Source organism: Coturnix japonica, chromosome 2 (genome assembly GCF_054131305.1).
Source record: "Coturnix japonica strain WE chromosome 2, WE-NBRP24, whole genome shotgun sequence".
Classification (NCBI taxonomy): domain Eukaryota; kingdom Metazoa; phylum Chordata; class Aves; order Galliformes; family Phasianidae; genus Coturnix; species Coturnix japonica.
In genome coordinates, this window is record NC_140664.1 from 114,369,036 (window position 1) to 114,394,285 (window position 25,250).

At 35.2% G+C, this 25,250-nt stretch overlaps 1 protein-coding gene across 15 annotated transcripts in view; it reads left to right on the forward strand.

Annotated features, from left to right (window-relative positions):
- Positions 1-25,250, forward strand: part of DGKB (diacylglycerol kinase beta) — a 325,927-nt gene that overhangs the window by 238,684 nt on the left and 61,993 nt on the right. For 10 of the 15 annotated variants that reach the window (XM_032443169.2, XM_015853620.3, XM_085538542.1 and 7 more), the window contains 2 exons: positions 6,509-6,599; positions 11,854-12,049. The exons of 1 other annotated variant lie outside the window; for it this stretch is intronic. In XM_032443169.2, coding sequence (XP_032299060.1) covers positions 6,509-6,599; positions 11,854-12,049 — 287 coding nt within the window. The remainder of the gene's footprint in view (positions 1-6,508; positions 6,600-11,853; positions 12,050-25,250) is intronic. 4 more of the 15 variants (XR_014943032.1, XR_014943029.1, XR_014943031.1 and 1 more) reach the window with 1 other exon arrangement.

Consider the following 25,250-nt stretch of genomic DNA (forward strand, 5'->3'; position numbering starts at 1 on the left):
ATGCTTTGTGAAGATTCAAACTCTAATAACTCCTAATTCCTCTTAGCCACAGGTTAACAACAACAACCAAAAGTATTCTACTGCCATAAATTTGACTTTTTGCACCCCTCCATATTGTTTTATGTTTCATGGAATAAATGAACATTATCTGAATTAAAATAAATAATAATAAACCTTCCCTAGAGCTAAATTATTCTCCACTGTAGCTATCTATACTCTGATGTCTCTGGAACTACCTACTATCAGTGTCAGAATATTGGAACAGATATTCAGGGTTTGGTTTTTTTTGCCCACTATGGTTTCCTGTGCTCCTAGTTTCATTTTCAGACTTCATTATTTTCATACTTCAGATATGTGTGGTTTTACTTGGCCCTTCTTTACATTTATTTTCTTTTCCTTCCCTTTTCCATTGTATCATCATTTTTCTTTCAGCACTGCAGAACTTCAACGCTGTTTCAAATTAAGTTCCTATCTTATTCTCATTCTTCTCCTTCGATTCCTCATTTTCCCTGATGATCATCTCCATTTTTTTTTCTATATGTACCTGTCAAGCACTTTCTCCTTTTGGGCTCTTCCTGGTTTGTTCACTGTGGAAATATGTATCTATTGAATATCTCCATACTTACATGCCTCTCTGACATTTCTGATCATCTGCACAGGGTGTTTTACGCATTCTTTTTATTTATTTATTTATTTGTTTGTTTGTTTGTTTGTTTATCTATTTATTTATTTATTTTCCCCCAACATTTCCATGGAACAGAGGATTAAAGAGTGATCAAGGGAGATAGAAGATCCAGAGAGTCATGTGGCCGTGGAGCACCTTCTAGAAATATGGTGAATGGGATGATAAGAATTCTCTCTTTGGAATTCTTCCTCCTGTGTAGTTTTTTTTCCCATGGATTTTATTTATTTATTTATTTATTTATTTATTTATTTGATTATGTTCTGTACACTGTTGTTCATAAACACCACTCTTAGGATGAAAACTTTATGTTAAGAGATTATGCAAGTTCATGATACAGGCTGAGACCAGCCCTTGACATTTTCTGGCAAACACTCCTTCTGCAATCTAACTGCAGTAGTTTAATAATGTGTTGAGCAGACAGCACTTAGAAATTTGGGGAACCAGTATAGTTTATGAAGGAAACAAAGGGCTCTGTATTTCTGCACAGATTTTTGATAGGGATTGATTTCTAACAGTGCGCTTTTTATGGAATGTAGCTTTTCAAGGAATTTGTTATAATATAGTTAAATACTATATGTATTTTACGCGGATAGCCAGAGATATGTTATGACAAGGTGATCTTTATGCTAAATTTAAAATCTCTGCTTTGAAAATGTAGCACCGTCAAAATAGTTCTACGTTATCAAACACAATTAATATAAATGAAAATAAGTGTTTTCCTTTAGTTGTCTTTAAAAATTGGTTGAGGCATCACCTCAGTCTTATCCCTGCCTTTAGGAAGTAGTCATGGGCTTTCCAGCTGCAGTTAGATGTGTCATAAGGCCATGTTTACCTCTAGGGAATAAACAACAACAACTGAAATTTTATAAAAATTTGTAAAAAATTCAGTCACACATTTCCCAGTGTAAAAACTGAAGCTTGGCACTGCATAATTAAAAAGTGGAAATAAATACAAATAGTAGGTATATGGCTGTGTTGTTGGGTTGTAGGTTTTTTGTTTTGTTTTTGTGTTTAAAAAAAAATGTTTTTTAATTGTCTCATCTCCTCACCACCTTAGCATTCTGCTGCTGAACTATTGTTCCCCACATTCTGATAGTGTACACATTATAATTAAGTATATGTGCACTTCAGGTGCAGAATAAAGTATTTATGACTTCCATATTTAGATACAGGACAATTTTTCAATTATATGCCCCATAATTGCTTAATCAGAAAGGTTATATAAAATAGTTTTAGCAGTAGGGGGGTTTTTGATTAACTGATAATGGAGCAAGCCCATATCACAGTTTATTTTGATCATTTTGTCTTGATTACCAAACCTTAGCTTGAACTTTTCCAAGAAACTTCTCCAAGTTTCTAAATCTGATATGTATCTGCAGTACAGAAGTGCTGTAAGAATTGGCAGTATTAGTCCTTCCATTCTCTTTTGCTGATTTGTTTCATCCCTGTTTAAGAAGCTCATTCCACTTAACAGAAAATTGACTAGTACTTTACTGTGTGGAACACTGCCAGAAAAGAAAGTATTTAGACTCTTGAAGGAAGTTTGGTTTTGTTTGTGCATCCATAGACAGTATATTTTGACACACTGTAATCCAATAGTAGCGTTAGATAGGATTGGGTCAGCTTTTAATCATGATTGATGTTTTATTTATATTGTATTTTCAAACAAGAAGATGTTTAAGAGTTTAGCTATGCACTTTGAAGCATACACAAAAACACTCTCCTGTAAAATAATCTATTCCCTTTCCTATTCCTAACACAAAAATTGATGTAAAGTGCTACTGTATAGGTTTTTTTTCGTTTTTTGTTTTTTTTTTTGTTTGTTTTTTTTTTAACTGAAATAGACTACATCTTTGAGTAAATGTTGGAACAATTAAAAATAATCAGCTGCTCTAGGACAGAAAAGTAAATACTTCAAGGGATGTTGTCATGTCTGCTATAAAAATAATGACTAATCTTGTTTAAGGAAAGTTCAGTATAATCTGTCCTGATTTCTTTACAGTTAACTGTGCTTTGTGTAAGAAAAGATTAACTACAGTATTCTGTTCAATAAAATTGTAGTTCATTTGAATAAAATTACTGATAAAGGGAGTTGGTAAATACTTCAGAAAATAATTTCTATCTATCTTTGTACTGGAAAATTTGATAGAGATTTAGTAAACTAAGGAAAAGACATCAGACTCACAAAGCTACAGTTTTCTACTTAAACTCTTATAGGCATTACAAGGACAAGAAATACATCTGCCATCAAAAACTCATATGATGAATGCACTTCGTCTTCTGTCATCTAATTCTACAAGTGTTTGATTTGTACATATACATTTTCTAGTAAGACACTCTAAGTGCTGAGTTTTGATTTTTCTGTACTCCAAATACTTGAATTTGAAACTATAGGTTTTGAACAGTGCTGAGATATTGTCTGTCTCTTTTATCTCTGTGCAAGTCAAAGACTTTACAAATACAGTGTTAAGAAGCTGATACAGTCAGCTTTCCAAAAATGAAAAGATCATAGAATCATATATTGCCTTGGGTTGGAAGGGACCTTAAAGTTCCAAGCCCCATACTATGGATGGGCTTGTCACCCACTAGGTCAGGGTTCCCAGCACCTCATTCAACCTGGCCTTGAACACCTCCAGGGATGGAATGTCCACAGCTATTCTGGGCAGCCTGTGCCAGTGCCTCACTACCCTATGAGTAAAAAATGTCCTCCTGATATCTAATATAAATCTCTCATATTTAAGTTTAAAGCCATTCTTCCTTGACCTATTACTGTGAGACCATGTAAAGTCAGTCTCTAATGAGAAGTTCCTTTGAATGCCATGTGGAAGTCTCCCTAGATCCTTCTCTTTTCTGACACAAGCCCAGCTCCCTCAACTTTTCTTCATGGGAGAGATGCTCCAGCCTTCATCTTCATGGCCTTATCTGGATCTGCTCGTTCTGTTTTATGTCTATATTGTGCTGGAAGCCCCAAGCCTGGACACAGTACACCTGATGGGGCTTTACGTGGGCTGAATTGTGAATGTCTGTCACTTCCCCCATTCTTCTGGCCTTCTCTCATTTGTTGCAGCTGAAGATACTGTTGGCCTTCCAGGCTGCAAGCCCTCACTGCTGGTTCATATCAAGCTTTTCATTCACTGGAACTCCTAAGTCATTACTACTGGGGCTGTTCTCAGTGAGTTCATCTCCCAGTCCACAAACGTATCTGGGATAGCATCACCTTACACTTGGCATTTTGAATCTCATTAGGTTCACATGTTTCCACTTTTCCCAGATCGCTTTGGATGGCATCACATCATTCTCTTATAATCAGCTACATCACTCTGCTTAGTCAGTAAACTTGCTGGGAGTGCACTTGATCCTATTATTGAGGTAACTGATAAAGATGTTGAGGAGCATTGGCCCCAAGATGGACCACTGGAGGACACCACTCATCACGGGCCTCCACCTGGACATTGAACTGTTGACCTCAGTCATGTGGCCATGACTATCCAACCAATTCCTTATCTACTTAATAGGTCGTAGGTCAAATGCATGTATCTCTAATTTACATATAATAAAAGATATTTTATTTGTGGTTTAAAAAAAAAAATGGCATGAGAAAATGCTCTCAAAGTAGCTGTTGTAAAATACTATCAAAATAAATGGCATAGTATTTTTCTGAAATCTTAAATCAGTTTTTGTGTTTTTTGTTTTCTATTGTCACATTATTCTTTTTTTTTTTTTTTTTTTTTTTTTTTTTTCCTGTTGGAAAGTAATAGGAAAATAGCAGCATCCAGATTTTTCAAAAGGACCCAACACTACTTTGTTCACCCTTGTTTAGATATGAAAGGACTATACATCTTTTTAATGTACATTCATGTAAATACAGCAGTGCTAAAAAATCTGCAGAAATTGTTAAGTCTTGTACCAGTGGGTCTCTGAGATTATCCAGTAATGCAGTGCTCCTTTCCCGCCTGTGTTGTTGTGACCATAGAAGCCATTAAGGAGATTTTAATAGCCACTAACAAGTCTTAAGTTTATATAATCCAAAATATATATCGAAGGTAGAATTAGTACTTTTGCTGGTATATTTGTCAGCTATCCATGCCTGCATTTCACTTTTTGCTTCTGCCTCAAGCAAACTCAGTTATTTTCAAGTTCCAAATATACAACACTGTGTTTGTATTGGAGAACAGTTTATAAAGGTGGGTGCACTGTGTTCGTGAGTTCATATCTGATTCCTAGGTGTGAATAATGAATTCTGAAATAATTAATTCTAATCCAGTTGTTGTTGTTGTTGTTATTGTTGTTTTGCTTTGTTTTGTTTTGTTTTTTGCTTTCATTTTGGTTGGTTTTTTTGTTTTTGTTTTTTGTTTGTTTGTTTGTTTGTTTGTGTTTTTTGTATTTTACTTAGCTTCTCATTTTGTTACAGTATAATAATTGCCTGTGATAGTTCAACAAAACCAGAAGTACTTATTTGGAATTATATTGCTGGTGTCCTAATTGAACTGCATGCAATAAATCTGGTAAAACAGAAATGCAGTCTTTATGTATTTGAGAAAAAAATTGTAATCTCTGCCTGCTGTCATGATAAACTAAGCAATTTGCTAGCATTTATGAGTACTGCTCTGAAAGTAATGCATCCTATTTTATTTTGTTGGCCCACATTGTCAAAGGCGGATGTTGGTAACGTGGCAGTGGAGTTTGAACCTTCCCACTTATAATCCATTACATTTGTTGCCGTGTGACAGATGGCAGCAGAGGGGCAATCTGACAGAATGGTGTCTGACTTGGGAGTGCGGATGAAACAAAGGTGTGGAATTGAATTCCTCCCTGTGGAGAAAATTGCATCCATAGATATTCATCAACACTTACTGAATGTTTAGGGTTACTGAACAGTGGATGTGAGTGTAGTGTAGGTGGTGTGTTTAAGCAACAGCACCATCATAGCAGCTGTGAAACTCTGGGTCACCTCTAAAGGTACAGACTTTTATAAGCATGGCATGCTTGTTCATTGCTGGGGAAAATGTGTAGCAATTGTGTGTGACTGTGTAGAAAAAGAGCATTTTGTAACTAAGAATTTTCTCTATCAAATATTGTTACTGTACTCTTTCTAGCTGTTGCAGTTTCCATGGAAATCAACAGAAGGCATTACTTTTGGAGCAACCTACACATATTCTGTTTTATTTTTCTGTTGAATCTATTAATGAACTCAAAAATGCAGATTCCATCACATATCTTAAATGTGTTTATGAGTTAATTATCTGGTAATGCACCTCTCCTACTGCAAAATATCTAAAGATTGTTAGATATTGAATTTTTATTTTCTTCAAATGTCTCATCTGTCATCATGAGCAATTTACCTTTAGCTAAGGTAAGGCAAGCTGCATTTTTGTCTTGGCTCTTCTCCACAGTGGGAGTGCCCTGCTTGCACATTTAGTGCTCTGTGGGATAGAGATTTTAGCCATCAATCAGAAATCATATAGTAGGTGTAAGACATGAAATAAAATCGATACATTTTTCTGAAGCACGTCACTAGTTAAGTGACAAAAAATTTTCTGATAGTCACTGAAAAAGAAAAGTCAAAGGTACATTTGAACCTGTCAGTTCAACACATTCTTGTTATCCCTTTAGGGGATATCATACAACTTGACACCAACATTTAAGCTTTGAAAATTATGAGCTCATCTATTTCAAATGGGATGTCACATGTTCCCAAGCCTTTGCCATTACTTATAACGGAAGACAGGATGATCAGTTTTGTCACATATTGATAGTGAATAAGATCTTTTTTTTTTTCTTTTTTTCTTTTTTTTTTTTTTTCTTTTTTTGTTTTTGTTTCAGAATGAAGAACAAATTTTGGTATTTTGAATTTGGCACTTCGGAAACTTTCTCAGCCACCTGTAAGAAGCTGCATGAATCTGTAGAAATAGAAGTAAGAAGCTAATTGTTGCCTTTATCCTTGAAATGTTACTAGTTTGGCTGAAATGCAGGGAGCAAGGGTGCAGAGTGCCTGAATCCAGCAAGGCAAATCAGTGCACATCCTTTCGACCCTATATTCCAAAATATTATTTTTATCATGTCTATTTGTAGTGTAGCCCTGAACACTGGAACAAAGTTCAGTTTGATGATTAGTGAAGTCTTAATACAGTAGACAAGGTCAAGAGGTGAAGTATAACATTAAAAATCAATAGAGAGTGTGTCTAGGTCAGATGGAAAAATGAAAGACTGTTGGAGGGAGTGAGAGCTGCTGCAGGATTAAAATAAAAAAATAAAATAAAATAAAAAACTTATTATTTCTAGATCCCAAGTTTTCATAACCTTTAAAACTCAGTTCCCTAAAATTGTACTTACTTTCCTGAATAAAGGTTAAAGAATATATTCTTTTTTTTTGAATCATTCCCCTTCATTAAATAGCTTTCCCCTCTGCACGAGAGGTCATTGTTCCATTATACATTGAACATTAACTGTAAAGACACAAGATAGTTACAGACAAAATAGGAATTTAAAATAATGTGGCACTACTACTTTGATGGATGATAGAATAATTGGCTACATTACATAAGCTGTTGGGGGGGGCTGATATTTATAAGTACATGAAAATTCTGAAATGAGTGGATGTGGAAATCTAATAATTTAAGTTAAATAATGGAATTATTTCTTAAGAAGGTTGTGGTGTACGCTTTTACTGACAGTAATGAGAAACTGCTCATATCATTGGAGTATTTGTATAGTAGTGTGAAGCGCTTGGAGAGGTATGGTAAGAGTATGAGTGTCAAGTCAAAGCCTACTGAACAACATAATCTGAAAACATCTGAAGGGACCATGGATCTCATGGCAGAATGGTAGCAAATACTGAGACTGAAACTTTTTTCTGTTAGGCTGTTATTTTCTTTATAAAAGGAAAATGTTCCACACATGCTTCCTTAAAATTAAAAAATAAAAATACATTGACTTCCAAGACAATGCTTCACACATTTGAGTTTAAGGACAGGTAGCCTATAAACATTTATAAATATTAGATTGATTATTGAAATAAATGCTTACCTTGTTTCTTTTGTTTTGAATATATTGCATGTTAAACATGTCCTTTAGGTAAATAATAATTTTGTTGGATTTCCCAAGAAAATGTTTTCTACTCAGCAAATAACTTGTGTAGCCTGATGCAAAATTCTTTAACCACCTGATTGCAGCCATTAAAAAGTAATGCAAATTCATAATTATCACAAATTCATATTAGTAACACCGTTACTAACAATAAAATATTACATTGTCAGTATATAAAATGTTTGTTAATATTCACCTTCTCTATGATGGCCATTCTCATTTTAAAAAGAATCATAGAATTGCTCTGGTTTGGAAAGATCTTAAAGATTATCAAGTCCATCCACAACCTAACCATACTACCCTATCTCTAACCCTCCACTAAATCATATCTCTGAGCACCACATCCAAATGGTTTTTAAACCATCCAGGGATGGTGACTGAGACACCTCCCTGGGGAGCCTATTCCAGTGCTTAGCCACCCTTTCTGTAAAGAATCTTTTCCTGATATCCAACCTAAACTTACTCTGGTGCAACTTGAGGCCATTCTCCCTCATCCTGTTACCTGTCACCAGTGAGAAGAGACCAACCCCACTCTCACTGTAAACACCTTTCAGATATTGGAAGAGGGCAATAAGGTCTTCCCTCAGCCTTCTCTTCCCCAGACTAAACAGCCTACATTTTCCTAAAGTTAGGAGCAAAAATCATATAGTTTCCAAAATGTTTGCACAAGAACTGTTAGGAGATAGTCATTTACAATTAATATCAGTAAATTACATTTAATGAACAGTATGCTTGTGTCTGATTTGTATGGTATAAAATTTCAGGAGTTGTGCTGTTTTCATCTGTTTGTTTTGTTTTGTTTATTTTTCTGCCTTCTTCCCCATGCCTGGCAATGTTGCTGCTAATGAGATCTTGGTGTATGATACCCCATTTCGAACTGAATAAAATCCACAAAGAAGGCATTTGCTATACAGCCAAATTTTGAATGAACAAGACCCGTAAAGATTAAGGATCTGTATCTCTAAGCTGGGAGAAAACAAACATTCAGTGTACAAATATTTGTTCTACCACATATTTGATTTGTAACACAATTGACTTGACTTTCCCAATGTATAGTGATTTTAAGTCTTCATTTTAAGTCCTGTATTTTTATTTTTTTTTTTCCATTTGAGAAAGGGAACACAATTTTAAACTTAGTATAGTAACTTCAGTGCTTAGGATACACGGTAACTTAAGGAAGTATATGCTAAAGCGTTATCCAAAATAAGAGATGCTTTTAGTTCTAAATTGGGATCAAAAATTTGAGAAGAGAAACATATATTCTATACATCTAGTGTAAGTGGGGTTACATACCTGCTGTAAAACCATTTTGTGAGCATAGGAAGCCTGCTTATACCACCTGGTGTTAATAGGTAGGAGAAAGGGGCAAAATGTTATGTAGCCTTGCATAATATTACACTTGGTTATATGAATATTTTCTCAGCATAGGAATGGTCTGGAAAATTTTGGTGTAATGAATGAAGCGTAGAAGATGATGCCAGAGTAGAGGCTGAAGCCAGGAAAGAAAATAAATAAATAAATAAAAATAAAAATAAAAATAAAAATAATAATAATTTTTTAAAAAGAATAGGAACACTAATGTTTATTTCTAATTTGAGTAGGCATGTCTCATATTTTATTTTTAGCATTCATTGCATTATTTGAAATAATATTGTTGGTAACTATGACAATAATAGTAATAAAGGGAGCAGAGCACATTGAGTTTTGTTTCTGTAGTATATGAATGTGTTAAGACAATGCAGAGCTACCTGTAGTGCAAACTTCTTGTTTGTGTGTGAACAAAAGAAATCCTCCTTTTGCTAATACAGAAAGTTCCCCATCACTGTGGGATTCAGAGGCCTACTCAAATAATTGTCTTAGTGTACTACCTGCTGTGTTCTATATTGAGTGAAAATGGAAGCCAGACTCTGCACCATCCTATTTTACTATTCTTCTTTTATTTAAATAATTCCAGTCAGTTTAGGGGACGCCAGACCTTTATAAATTAACAGCAGGGAAATACCAAAGGTGTCAGATTGCATATTTATCATCTTTCTCTTGTAATACTTAAATATGTATTAAGAAGTGACTGACATAAATTAGGCAGATTTCAGAAGCCACAGGCCGTGGCTTGTAGAGGACCCCCTTCTGCTTGACATTTCATCCTTGTCAAAGATCAAATTATTTTAATTTAGGCTGCAAATTATAAGGAATGAAGACTTCTTTGTGGGAATTCCCTGTGGTAATCTGACTTTTGTTGTTACTGCTGCTTGTCAGTGTGCAAAAGATATAATATGCATGCAAATAAGGTTAAAAAATATGTACTATCTAATTATCCAGCCAGTACATTCCACTTGAAGACAGTGGGAGGCCTGACACACAGTATGTGTTTGATTCATTGAGGCCTGCAGGGTATTTACACAAGATTACTTTTAATTATGAAATTAATATCTGTTTATCTAGAATGTATAGGAGTAAGAGAGAGTATACATGAGCAGAATTTTTAGTAAAATAAATTATCTCAATATTTAATATATATAAAATAAAGGCGGAAGAAAAACTCCATAGATTTACTTCCAAAATTATGGTGAAGACCTATGCCATCTTTATTGTCAGAAAATTTTAGGAGTTATACTTTAACTTATAGTTTTTGCCATAACTGCCAACTCATTTCCAGGTATGTCTTTTCACATTAGTTTTCTTTCTATGCATGTAATCTAGAGGTGTGAAATTTAAGTCTTGAAGACCAAATATGAAATGGAAACCTTAAGGTCAAAATGGCTCCCTCTTCAGATTTACAGTGTTGTTAGAAAGGTTAGGAAGATGTAGAGTATGTGTTGTAATGCAGTTTTGTTTTGTGATCTGAGAAACTTTCAGGGTAAATGAATCATTTTGCACAGTTACTTTTGAATTCTACCTTCTGTTTCTTCAAAGCTATGATAATGGTTTAGATAAATGGAGAAGAAAAAGTGCCAGTGACCCACTGAGCAGCAAGCTGCACAATGTCAGTGGACTGTTACTGAAGCATGGTTAATTATTTTTCCAGTTTTCTTCCTGATTATTATGTATTGGAATTACAAAATAAGAGCCTTAATCAATTTTCAGTGCATGTCTGGACCTCCTACTGGCTTGCAGAACATTGCAGGAGTAGGACTGCTTCTAAGATATTCTATTTTACACAATAAGGTGTGTGTAGCTCACAAGGATATCTGTGTGCTCTAACTGTGTTATGAGGAACAAAGGTAATCAGCCTTTAACTGACATGCAAGTTATGTACCAATGCTGGGAACTTTGCCTGGTTCAGTGAATTAGTAAGTAGAAGTGGATGCTTTACCTTTCATGCTCAGGTTCAACTGTAGTTGGCCCCATATTCCTGAAAACTACTCTTTTGTCTAAATGTGCAGGAAATACTAAAAAACCTCAATGAGCATTCCAAAGATAGGCATGTTTTCCTCTGGCACAGATATATATTTCAGAGAGCTAGTGTAACTACTTCTGATGGAGGTCCTGAGTTGAGAGATGCTGAACATGCATCAACATTTTGTTACACTTACCTCTTACTATGGGTTATTAGTCATGCTTAACTCTACATTAATATAATGTTTTTGCCTTTGGATTGAAACTAATATCTGTGTGGTGTTCTGTGCTCTTAGGGCCTGGTTGGACGTTGTATGAAGGGGATAGTCGTTATTGGTGTAGCAAGTTTTGCAGTATAAATTTTTGTCTGCTAATAGCTGTATGTAGCTACAAATGTATTTCAATTAAGTCAGTGTATAGGTATCAGGTAACAAGATGGCTGTACCAAGTAGTCTCATACTTAATCAAGCAATGAAGAGTTGAATAGGAACCATGATTTGCCTGCTTAGTGTCCTTACCTAGTACTCCTAATGGATCCTTTACAAATGTAATTATATATATTATGTATATACATTGAATAAGCCATTAACATTGATGAATTGCTGAAGAAGAATGTCTGATTGGTAGAACATTCTGATTTGTCCTCTTTTACTGCTCTCTTTCTCTCTCATCTACTCTCCCTCTCCCCCCCCTCGCCCCCCCCAACCCCTCCCCCCTTTTTCTTTTTTTCCCCCCATGCTAATCAGTGTGATGGGATTCAGCTAGACTTGATCAATATTTCTCTGGAAGGAATTGCCATTTTGAACATCCCAAGCATGCATGGTGGATCAAATCTCTGGGGGGAGACAAAGAAAAGACGCAGCCATCGTCGGACAGAAAAGAAAAGATCAGACAAAAGAACCACTGTCACAGATGCCAAGGAATTGAAGTTTGTATGCCAAGGTATGCTTAAAGATTAATATTGGCCATCTACCTCCTTACAGTCAACTCAGTTGTATAATTGCCCTTGCACTGCTTCTTGTCAAGAGAAAGGATAGACAGCTCTTAATTTATTTTCTTGTGCTTTTAGTTTTTCTGATGTGAAGCACTGGAGCACAGGCATAAACAGAGACATGCTGACAATTACAATCTATAAACTTGCAAATGTGCTTTTTTAGATAGGATGCTACCTGTTTAGCAGACTAAGCACATCATGTGGCGCTATTTTCCACTAGTTTAAAAGTGCCTGGAGTTTTGAGGAGTCCAAAAATGATTACTGAGCATTTTAAATGCTTATAGATATCAGTGTGAATAAAACTTCGGAATAGTCATGCCTTGTTTCCAGCCAACTGTCTTGAGGCTGTCAAAAATTACTTCAGGGTAACAAGAGCAAGCTACTTCTGTGTTACCATACTGTGATGATATGTGCAGTTCTTCATTGCGTATGCCACGGCTTGCTTGCATGGGTGTCATCCTTCCTTTCAGGACTCATTGCTTTATTGGTGATTAGGAGAATTTGCTCCTTATATTTTAATATATAAACTTATTATTATAATAACTTTTGAGAAGCCCTTGCAGTAAATAGTAATCTCCATTCTACTTCACAGAATCTGAACACTAGGTGTTTTAACACATCATTATATGTCACAAATTGTGGTAATTTAAAAACAATGTTCTGCTCACACTGAGGGATGAACAGACTAGACTTCAAAAACTCTTCCCTCCTTTATTACTTTTTATTGTAGGGAAGTAATACCACCTACTTCTGGGGTCCCAGCCTCCTTAGCCTTAGAATGGTCAGGACTTTAACTGCTTGATTTTACTATGGTTGTTTTACTGGTTTTGGATATCTTATTTTCTCTATTTCCTCAGAAGCAATTCTGAAATCACTTGTTATATCTTAATTAAAACACAATGTGATTCGAATCTAGCAAGCTTACCCAGATGACAAATATTTGGGAATTAAGTCGTTATCTATGGCTTTGAGCTTGTAACATGTGTGAGGACACAAAATCTGCTGTGTGTTTTAGCAGTTTTAGGAAGTGATAGATGAGTGTACAGTGAGATGCACTGAGGACTGGTTGACTGGCAGAGCTTAGAGGGTTATGATCAGTAGCACACAGTCTAGTTGGAGACCTGTAACTAGTGGTGTTCCCCAGAGGTCAGTGATGGGTCTGGTCTTTTTAGCATCTTCATTGGTGACTTGGATGATGGGACAGAGTGCACCCTCAGCAAGTTAGCTGGTGATACAAAGCTGTGCAGAGTGGCTGACACACCTGAAGGCTGTGCTGCCATTCAGCAAGATTCAGACAGGGTGGAGAGCTGGGCAAAGAAGAGCCTTATAGTTCCTTACCTTAGGGAACATTACAGGGTGGGCAAGTAAAGAATCCTACACATTAGCAGGAATAACTGAGTGCATTAGTACGGGTTGACCTGCTGGAAAGAGGCTTTGTGGACTTGCATGTTCTGGTGGACAGTGGGTTGACCATGAGCCAGCAGTGTACCCCCTTGACCAAGGAGGCCCGTGGTATCCTGGGGAGCATTAAAAGCAGGTCAAGGGAAGTTATTCTCCCCCTCCCCCTCTACTCTGGTGAAGCTACATCTGGAGTACTTCATGCCATAATTTCATGATTTCAAACTAGTAACTATTTTTGGTGCCCATATTAAAGGGTGTTGCTACACATTTCTGTTTTCCTGGACAGGAAATAATAATGATAATAATATCAAAGACTTTGAAAAATATCAAAGTTATTTTATGGGCTATATTAGCTATGGAAATGCTCATAATGCAACATTAAGTCCCATACCATAGAAACTATGTGCTGTGGATGAAAATAGTTTGAACCAAGGCTAGTTTCAAAGCAGAGGTTGACTCCTCAGTAGACTAGAGCACCTGTATCTCATCACTGAGAACAGGGGGAGTATCATGTTACAAGGGCTGCTTCAAAGGTAATGCCTCCTGTTTATTTCCAATGCAATTACAACTGATAGGAAGAGTACAATAACACTGTTTGATAGAGCAAATTCTCAGCTACAAAACATGATTTTTTAAAATATAATTACCAACATTACTAGATACACTCAGTTGAGCTGATCAAGTCTCTTCATTTCATTCTGTGACAGCTGTGCATGGCAATTCAGAATGTAACTTGTCGTTCATGTTGATATCACCACTGCTGAACTGCATTACCTGCCGCATCATTGTGCTGGTGTCCACTGTTTGGTTTCCATAAATATTCAACAAGCACTGATAAATATCAAAGGGTGCATTTTTTTTCTACATGGAGTAATTCAGATCTGTGCCTTTGCTTCATACACAGTTCCATTTCAGACATCATCTGACTGCCTCTCTGCTGTCATCTGTCACACGGAAACAAATGTTAATGGGGTATTGGAAGGTTCAGCCTTTACTTCCATATCACCAACATCCACCTTTGATATCATCAGCCAACATATTAAAATAGGAGACATTACTTTCAGAGCGCTCATATTTTTATATTGAATTGCTAACTGGTTTTTATGTTTTCAAATCAAAACATATATGAAAATGTATTTATGTAACTAACATACATTGTTGGAAAGAAAACCTTTTTTAACAATAATGTACTAAATATTATTGAATTATTTGTTAATGAGAATAAATATGGCATATTTTGTTTTGCAGAATTACAGTCTTCTCTCTCTCTTTTTTTTTTCTTTCTTTTTTTTTTCTTTTCTTTTTAAGATAACTTTAATTTCTGATTTAATTCCTGAATCATTTGTACTCTACAAAGTTGATGTATCCAGAAAAGAAAATAGTGTAGCTACAGATATGTGTCAGTCCTTAAAGGAAGATAATTCAGTTAGTATTTTGACTAAAAGAGTCTGCCATTTGCAGTATTTCTGTTTTTTTCTTTATTTTCTAAGTCATACATGTCTATGATCTATCTGCAGGTTTTGTTGGTTTTTTTTTTTTGTTATTTGTTTTTTGTTTTTGTTTTTGTTTTTGTTTTTTTCTATGTGCGGAATTTAAATACAACTGTGAACCATCCTTGAGTATTATTTGGACAGGAATTAGATTTGGATATACACAGATATTGAAAAATGCCAAAAATTATTGCTTAAAAAAGCTGAACATACTGCATTTAAACTGAATTATGAGTTGAGAAACATAAATTTAAATAACTAAACTATTTACTGTTTAGGAAGTGACATCCAAAACATAAATTGAATCATGACAGCATCTTCCATGAAAGATATGCCACTTATGTTAGGTGTTAAGCAGCAGAATTTTCTTCTTCACAGAAATACTAAATAAATATGTCAAGCCTTTTGTGATATGAGGAAATTAACAGATAAATTTTCAAAAGAATAAACTTTTTACTGAATAGAATTGGAGGAGTCTTAGGAGAGTATTGTTATACTTTGTTTTGCTTTCATTATTGAAGTTCAGTTCGAGCTCTGTCCTGAAATGGATTCTCTTTTGAGGTTTTCAGTCTCTAAAGACACTATTGCAAGCCTCTACATAACCTTTTTTAGCATAACTAATTTTGGTCACCTCAGTGGACTCATTCCTGAAGGCAGTGTCTATGAACTATGAATGGATGAAAAATTTAGTTTATAAATATTTCAGTGCAGTGTTTCCTCCTTCTGTATTTTGTACATCATCAGGCCCACTGATACTAAACAAGTCCTTAACAAGTTGATCTGTGCAGCTTGTTAAAAGAGCTGCAGTGAGCTATTGCTCAGCAACATGCCAGAGCACTAGACTATTTTGAGACAATATGCATTCATATCACAGTATCCAGGCATAAGCTAAGCTTATGATGCAATAACTGATGCAATAACTCTGTGTGGAAATCTTGCTTAATAACTGTATTTTGACTTTCTGAATGAAAATGCAAAAAAAAAATTAGAAATAGTGAGCTGTCTGTACACACAATTTTAGAGTAGGCACAGAGTTTGAAGGACTTATAACATTTCAAAATGTCCACACGTAGTAGAAAAGGAGAAAAAAAAACTTTTTCATTAGTTGTTAACCTCCATTCTAGAGGAGAAGAGAAAAATTTCATCCCAAATTTTCACATAGCCAGTGGATTCCTGGCAAGAATTCTCAAAATAATTGGTCAGCTTTGTGGGCTAGCTTATTTATGATTTATGATATAATGCAAAGCATTTATAAAACTATAATTGTGGAGAGCTATGGATAAGGTAATGGATAAAATACCTTATGATACCTTATGTTTCTTTTTTTTTTTTTTTTTTTTTTTTTTAAACTTGTTTAGGCAGCTTTGAGCAATCTAACTGTTAGCACATTATCATGGAGGAAAAATAACTAAAAATAGATATTTCCTTTCTAGTATATGAAAGCCTGATGAACATAGAGAAACAGTGTTATCTAGACAGACCATCAAAATAATTTCATTACTTGCTGCTTTGACAATCTTAACTAGGTATTTTTGTGCATATATGTGCGTAGTTAGAAGAAAATACATAGTATTGATGTGATCCACATATATGAATTGTAGTAATGTTGTAATTAATGGTGTCAGTTATTCCTGTTACCTTAAAGAAAGGAGGGGAAAATGGTAAATTATCAAACTACCTTATCAAAACATATGTTCAACAATGCATTTAAGATTCAGAATTGGAGCAAGCAGAAATATTTCTACCCAAGAAAAAAAGTAGCTAAATCAACTAAACTGCAAAAGAATTAAATAGTTATTGCACACTGTTATGAGATAGGCTCAAAATTACTAGATAGCTTCCAAAGCACTTGTGGTCCTTTTTCTGGAAGAATCTGTACACAAACTGAGATATCTGCATATAAAGCGAAGTTGGGGCATTTATGCTGGAAATACCTTGATGAGTAACATATGTAAAGGTTTATATTTCTGCGAATGAGAACAGAAAAATAACAGTGAACCCAAGAAAAGAGAAAATACCGAACAGTAATAAAAATGTGTCAATGCATTTCTTAGGAAAAGCAAAGCAAATTTATCTTGACTATAAAAGTGTTAGCTAACCAAAGAGACTGCCTTCTGCCTTCCTATTTTTGAGAGTAAAAAAAAAAAAAAAAATGCCAATGTAATGATAAGAAAGATGTATATGAAGAATGAAAATGAGCATTGATGTTCTTTTCCTAATCAAAGAAGTAACCTGAGAAGACATACAAGTTATCTAAAACAGAGATCAGGAAGAGAGAGGAAAACAAGTTAACTTAATAAACAGTAAAATAGGTTAAAATTAGAAAGATTGTGGTAGATAAACTTCAGATCTTACATAAGATAAAATAGGAGTATCCATATGTCTATTTATGTATCTATTTAAACATGTAATACAGTCAAAGCCTTAAGTGTATAAGGTTCAGAAGAACCTGGTATTATTCCCACTCTACCCTGCACTGGTGTGACCTCATCTAGAGTACTGAATACAGTTTGGGGCACCATGGTACAAAAAGGACATAAAACTATTAGGGAGCGTCCAAAGGAAGGCAACAAAGATGGTGAAGGTTCTAGAGAGAAAGGCTTATGAGGAGCAGCTGAGGTCACTTGGCTTTTTCATCTTGGTAAAGAGGAAGCTGAGAAAAGGCTTTATGGCAGCTACAGCTTCTCTTGAGTGCTAATCTCTGTTCGTTGGTGAGCAGCAGGAGAATTTCATGAAGCTGCAATGCGGAGCGGGAGGCTGGGTGTTGGGAAAGCATTCTTCACCAGTGTGTGGTTGGACACTATCATACATTCACAGAATGGTTTCGGTTGGGAGGGACCATTAAGATCATCTAGTTACAACCCCTCTGCAATAGGCAGGGACGACACTTCCCTCTAGACCAGGTTGCTCAAAGCCCCATCCAGCCTAGAAGAACAGGCTTCTCAGGAAAAGCATGGCACATCAAGAGTTTGGACGACAGTCTCAAACATGTAGCTTGATTTTTGAGTGGTCTTTTGTGGAGCCAGGAGTTGGATTCAGTGATCCTTACGGGTGTTTTCTAACTTGGGATATTCTGTGATTCTGTGGTTATCTAAATGTTAAGTTCTATAATTATTCAGAACTCATTTCTAGCGTGAAAATGTAGGATACATATGTATGATGTTACAATGTTATATGAATCTAAGATTCTTAGAATATTTCACATACATATCCACTCCATCTAATTATATATCCAAATTTCCTTGCTTGGAAAATAATATAGGATTATCATACTGTGAATTTTTAATTTCTTTCCTAAATTTTTCTTACATGTTCTGAAAAAAGCATTTTTCGTGTTTTTGGGAAAACTAGAAAGACCGGGAAGTCCCTTAAGTATAGTAGGTAACTCTTCTAATTCAGATATTTCTTCAGACTTTAAGCATTTGAAATATATCCCTACATTTGTTCAAACTGTAGGTGTTTTTTGTGTTTTTTGTTGTTGTTGGTGGTGGTGGTGGTTTTTCTTTTCCTTTTTTTTTACTTTTCTGTCCAAGCATGCACCATAGATATTCTGAAATCTTAAATCATAAACTTTTTTTTTTTTTTTTTTTTTTGCTAAACAGCAAATTTCTTGTTTAAATTATGTGAGTGTGTGCTGTTGACAGGAAATCAAATGCCTGTGAAGTCTTGTCAAGCTTTGGATATCATTAACTTTAGTATCTAAAAATAAGCCTTGTAGTAAATAGACAGAATCACCATGAATTTATCACATACTCAAAGAAGGGGTCAAAGTTAGGTACAATACAATGCTCACTTGAGGTACTTCTGTTTATTTTAAGAGGAGTCTGAGTGATAGGCCAGGTGAGACATCTCACTTCTAGCTGACTAGATGTTGAAATGAATTTCTGTTAGTATTGCATGTGGCAGTAGTTAGTTAATACACAGTCCTTGGAACAGGAATGGAAACCAGGCACTGCTCTGCCAGATGAGACTTGTTGAACTGAAACATGTTCTCTTTTCTGTATCTGGTGCTGATGTATCTCACATCTTCTATGAATGCTGTAGTCACCAATTTACTATGCAGAAAGGACCATTGCAGTGTATCTGTCTTTCCAGAGTATGTGTAAGTCGTGACTGGAGGATAGCTTCCAGGTGCTGGGGACTTAGGCTAAGGAGTGGCTATTTGGGGGATTGTATTTTAGATAATGCTGGGAAATGGAGTAGCATGCAGTGGAGCTATGAACTGCCTCTTCCTTAGAGTGCATTATTATACACTCAGCCACTGTGCCTCTTTTGTCAGCAGAGTATCAACAACTAGCCCCCATGCTGGGCATTTTACTTCATATCTCCAGCAAGAGCTCAATAGGTACTGGGAGCTGCTATCTCACTGAGATCAGCTGCGCAGAGTAGCTCATCAGTGTACAAAGTAGTGATTAGTGGCTTTGGTGAGGCTGTAGATTAAAAAAGAGCAAGGAAACCATGCCAGTTTTTTCACGTAGAAGCATCTGTTTTTGCGTATGCAGGGCGTTCACTGGTGTGCAAAACTCAGGTTGTAACTGTAAGTTGTTTCCTCTGATGCAGTAGTTACTGTTTTTTGGTAGTTCCCCTAGGAGCTGTAGCATAGAGCACATCACATTGTCATGTGTTACCACTTCAGAAGTATCTTATATCTGTGCAGACAGTCATAACAGAAAGAAAGAAAAGTCACTCTGTATTTCTGAATTAACTAATTTCTATTTATTCCCTTTAACTTTAAGAGATAATTTGTGAGCTTAGACATGGTATAGAAGTGGGGAAGGTGCTGAACTGCTTGACATGACAAAAGGTTGGCTCTGGTAAGTGCACCTAGAAAGACTTCACAGTACAGAGGTAATTTTTCTAACTCAGAGATTGCATTTTATCTGGCTGAGGAGTGAGATGGTGTTTTTTTGTTTGTTTGTTTTTTACTGTGTGCACACATCTAATGCATCAGCAGATTCAGATATCAAGAAGGGGTAAATGGCACTTTATCCTGTTTACTCAGTTAAATTGTGTATTGTGCCTATTTATTTGTGAGATCTTGGCAAAATACTTATTTTACTATGCTGCTGAAGAAAGTAGTTCTCCTTACAAGTGACAGTCCGGTAGTACATTCTCGTTTTGATTAAACTGATAAAAATAAGTCTTTTTCCCTCTCTCTCACAGCAGCAGAGCTTTACAATATCCTCATATCCTCATTTCTTCTATATACCTTTAAAACTCAAGGGGTGCTATATTCAAAAAAGAGCCTTGTTTGCACAAGTACTCCCATCAGCCTGGGGGATAGAGTCCATAATTCACTTCGAATCTTTTAGCAATAAGGAATTGTATTTATATTTGTGTGAAATACTGATTTTTATTGTTATAAGAAAGGAGTAAGATTGTTAAAAATGAAATGATAGTCTGATTTGGTTTTATATTTATAAACCATGTATATATGTTTCTGTGCAATGTAGATCATAGCAGAAAAACCATTTCCTTTTATTTACAAGGCAATTGAGATTGTCATTGTATTTTACCTTTTGGAGCAGAGAATGTTCATTTTCTTTCAAACACCATTCATCGAAAGAGGATAATTATGGTTTATTTCAGACTGCCAGAAGGAAAATGTATCTTTGAGAAATTTCATTTCCCTTAAGTTGCTCATTTTCTATAGGAAGACAGAGCTATTAAGTAACATACTCATGACGAAGATTGATTAAAATGGCATAAAGGACTATCTTACCTCTAAGTACAGGGATTTACACGTATAACTCCTATGACTTTAAGTGCAGTAGGTGAAATTAACTCTAGCTATTGTATAAAAAGAAAAAAAAAAAGAAAAGAAAAAAAAAAAGAAGCTCATGTAAATTGGTTTCTTTAGAGAGCTAGGTGAAGGTAGGAGGGATGGCATGTTACATAGGTGGTTACTTGTTATTTTAGGGAATACCTGTAGTATAACCTGCAAACTAAGCAAAGTTCTCTGCCAGCAGTATTGATGCAGTATTCTGGTAGGACTCTTCTTGGATGTTAAATACTGAAAACTTTGTCTTGCTGATGTGGACAACCTTCTTAGGATAACATTCAGCCAGCTTCTTGGAGCAGCTTAGGCCCCTCTACAGTGCATGATGCAGCATCCTAGCTAAGTTTGGGATGTGTCTGCTTTACACCTGCAGAAAGCTGGTCTGAAATCTTTCACAACATATGCGATGACTAAATCTGTTTTGCTGATTTGTCCCCTTACTTAAAAAAAATAATAATAATTTAAAAAAATGATACTTTTATGGAGATTTTTTTCATTAATTAACAAAATGAAAACATCTGTTACTGTTTCAGCATACTTTGTGAGTTCCTTATCTATTTTATAATTGATGTATTTCTCTGCTTTTTAAGTTTTTCAGGTATAAATTATTTGTAAATAATTTTTCCAAAAGCTTACAAAAAAGTCAGCAATTAACTGCAACAGGTGTTTCCTTTCTTAGAGAAAGGAATGTATGTGATTATTGTAATTTAGATTCCTGTGTGAGTTAAGGAATTTGTTAAAAGCAGGCACCTGGAAAATGATAAAAATGAAGTAGAAAAATGTAAGACTGAGACTTTTAACTCTTCCTGTGTATGTGAATGTTGTGGGCAATTGCTGTCCCCCCAGCAATCCTCATTTTCTTATCCTAGTTTTTACCAGATTTGTGCACATATTGTTTAGGCTTTCAGGAATATTTTCTGGTGCCAGACACATGTTCTTGCATTGTGACCTTTGTACAAAAAAGTTGCATCAACCATTCTGAAATATTCAGTTTGTTTAATGGCAGAAAATTATTCTCTAGGAATGTCTGACAGTGTATTACCTCTATTGTTTGCTTATTTAACTCTGCACTAGGTGCCTAAAATCTTTAGATTAAAGATAGAGAAATAAAAATGCAGTATTTTGGCAGATCATTTTTGGCTGCTGTGGCACGTAATCATGACCTCTGATGCATTCTAGTTTCCCATTACTTGTTAATGCAAAAGGTGTTCTATTGACAGCAATTTAATTTTGAGTAACTACAGAAGAGCAAGTTTCAAGTTTCAGTTAATATGTACTGTACTATTACTTTTTATTACTTTTTTTTTTTTAAATGGTAAAATATTCCAAAATCATTGCTTATATGAAGAAAGAACCGAGTAAGACCACAGTTTTGTTGTATATACACTTGTATTACTGGAGGTAGAAGTGGATTTTACAAGAGAAAATTATGTTTGTGTATGAGAAGAAAAGGGGATGCAGAAAAAGAAGTATATACTAAAGCAAAAAATGTCAAGTTCTCTCTGCTATATATTTTTTTTTTATTATTTTTTTAAATACATCCATGGTTCTTTTTTCCCCACTCTGCCATAACTTGTGTTAACCATTCAAATATGCTTCAACTATAAATATATATTGGCATCATGTGAGAATTTTACTAGTGCTTAATTACATTGCAAGGAGAGATTTTTGTGTTGATTTTTCTTTCATAGTTGGTGTTATGATTAAATTTAAGATTCTTCACTCCCCCCCTCCCTTCCCCCTCCTCCCCCTTCAAATAAGTACTCGTGATATGCTAGGGAATATGGTATAGCAAAAGCATGAAAAGCATGTGTCCAACAATACCTACAAAAAGGACTGTGATAGTGCTGTTTCAATCAAATATTTACAGAGACTAAGTGTAATTCTGGTAACTTTGTGCACTTGTGCTGATGATAAGTCAAATTCAGTCAAACTGTGTCCCAGTAAACTGTTCCATTTTTACCTGCTGCCCTTAAATCGTAGCCTTCCTCCCAGTACTGTGAAGCATTGCCAGTAAACCACCAGGTTGTTTATAAGAGCACATTGTAAAGTAGTCTGTATTGGAAAGCATGAGCTACCCAACAAATTAATGGCATTGTGAGGTGCTGCCTGCTGGGGTGAAAATAAATTGTAAGAAAATGTAGGGAGACAGGTAATGGGCAGTAGCTATGCTGCACAACACTTTTGAAACTGCTTCTGACTGTGTGCCAATTGATATGGCAATAACTGTCAACAAGATTTACAATACTTTCACATTTACACAGTGAGAGTAGAAAGGTTGAAAGAGTTCTATAATTTTATTTAAAATTTAGCGCCAACTATTTCTGGACCTACTATTTCCAGGCAACACAGTTACATACACTGCTTGTCTTTCATATGTGTCAGTGGGAGAGTATTTTGTTATCATCGGAAGTCCTAGAAACTGGACATAAGAAAAATAGCAGTAGAGTGGGGTTATATGCTTCATTGTGAAATCCATGAGGGTACAGATTTTGTCATTCATTGTATATGTTGTGATCTCTGATAGCACTAATTTGTGCTATCCATCTGTTGCCCCAGTAGGTGGTTCTTGCAAGGAAGACATTTTCTAGTTGTGCTTCTTTCCATAGTATTGAGAAGGCACAGCTTATTTTTACTGTATTGGCTTTGTGTCCCCTTGGTGATGCATTCCATGCTGCAGAAATCTGCAAGAGACAAACTGAACAATTTTAATGGCCCATTGTACAAGAATCAGGGGTTGTCCCATCATCCTTTTCATGAGTATGCAGGTACTTGTATTTACACTTAAAATAAATTTATAAATGTTAATACTGCAGAAGTGGTGAATAATTTCTTTCCATGCTTTCAAAATAAATAAATAAATAAATAAAAAATAAAAAAATTCAGTGGCTTCAGCTGCTAACCAGTAAGAAAAATTCTTTAAAACATGGACTAGAGTACCAATGGATTTATAATAAATCATAGATTATCTGTGTATCATTATCATCATTCTGATTCTTTTGCACGTCTACTATACTACTGATGCCATTGCTTTTCCTGTACTCTCTTGTATTAGGAGGAGAAAAAAGTGGCATTTTTAGAAGCCAATAAATAATCTGAGGCTGACCAAACCATGCCTTGCATTACTTTATATTAAACTTTTGAAAAATTGGCAGTTATTGGCTATTATTTATATGTTCTATGCCATCACCCAAAGGTCTCAGACACCAGACATTTGATAAACACATATCAAAAGGATGTTTCCTGACTGGGGAATCAAAGGATAATTTAGGCTTGAAGGGATCTCTAAAGGTCAAACAAGCTAGCCCTCTGTGCTCAGAATAGGTCTAATTAGATCAGGTTACTCAGGGGCTTGTCTAGTACTTGCAATCAGAAAAGTCTAAGAATTTATGATCTGAAGTTCATTTTCTAAAATATAAAGATTTGATTCTTCAGTACAAGGTCAGGAGGCTCTATTCTGCTTAGTGTGACCCTAATTCAGGCAATCGGTGTGTTATTTGTTTTCTTTTCATGTTTCTTATTCACTCTATCATAGACTTTTCTGACCCAACCATCCTATCCCAGTGGCTCCTACCTGTCACTTAGGGTTCTCTGCTAAGATCCCTCCTTCTTGAAAGGGCCTCAGTCTTCCCACCCATCTGCAAAAACAGTATTGTAACACGAAACCACTGTGGCACTGCCACCTCAACCAGCATTTTGTGCTCTGGAAACTATTATCACATTGCTTTTTCTGATCTATGTTCCTGACTTTTCATCTTACTTAAGTTTATAAACTTAAAATGGTATGTTTAATCTTCTGCAGACCTAATTAGCTCACTGATTGTCAGTGTGGAGGCACACGCTGAATTGTAAGTTTGCGTTTGAATCCAGTTAGAGGCAGTTGAAATTAAGTCTGTTCCTAAAAACTGTATTATCTTCTAGAAAGTTTCTCCTCTGTTTATCTGGAATCCAGATATGTTTGAAAATATAGATTTCCTTTTAAGTAGCTTTTGTTTCACTTTACTGACCTGATACATGTTTGTTTTTATTTCTATTATATTTTATTCTGAGAAAGTGACTAAAAGTCTGGTACCTCTGCATTCCCAAAGTCTTACAAACTTATAATTATTACCCTAGAGTGCAAATGGCTTTATATTTAAATTACACATACTCAAAAGTTTCCCATAGGTGGCCATTTTTTCCTGGCTATGTGGAAAATACTACTCATAACTAAACTTAATAAATTTATGTAAAAACTTAAAAATGGTCTTTTCTAAATATCTCTGAACTAGTACTATTACCTAAGAATCGATACAATGCATCATTTCGTCTTTAGAGTCTGAAAGTCTTGAGAGTATGAAAAAAGTTATTCTAGTAAGAAACAATCAGCAATTTTTGTTATAGCATCGGAAATCGTATTAAGATGTAGACACTTTGGGAATTACTGAGTAAGACATAATCAGAAGACATTTAAAACATCTGAAAATAATTGCTGTATAA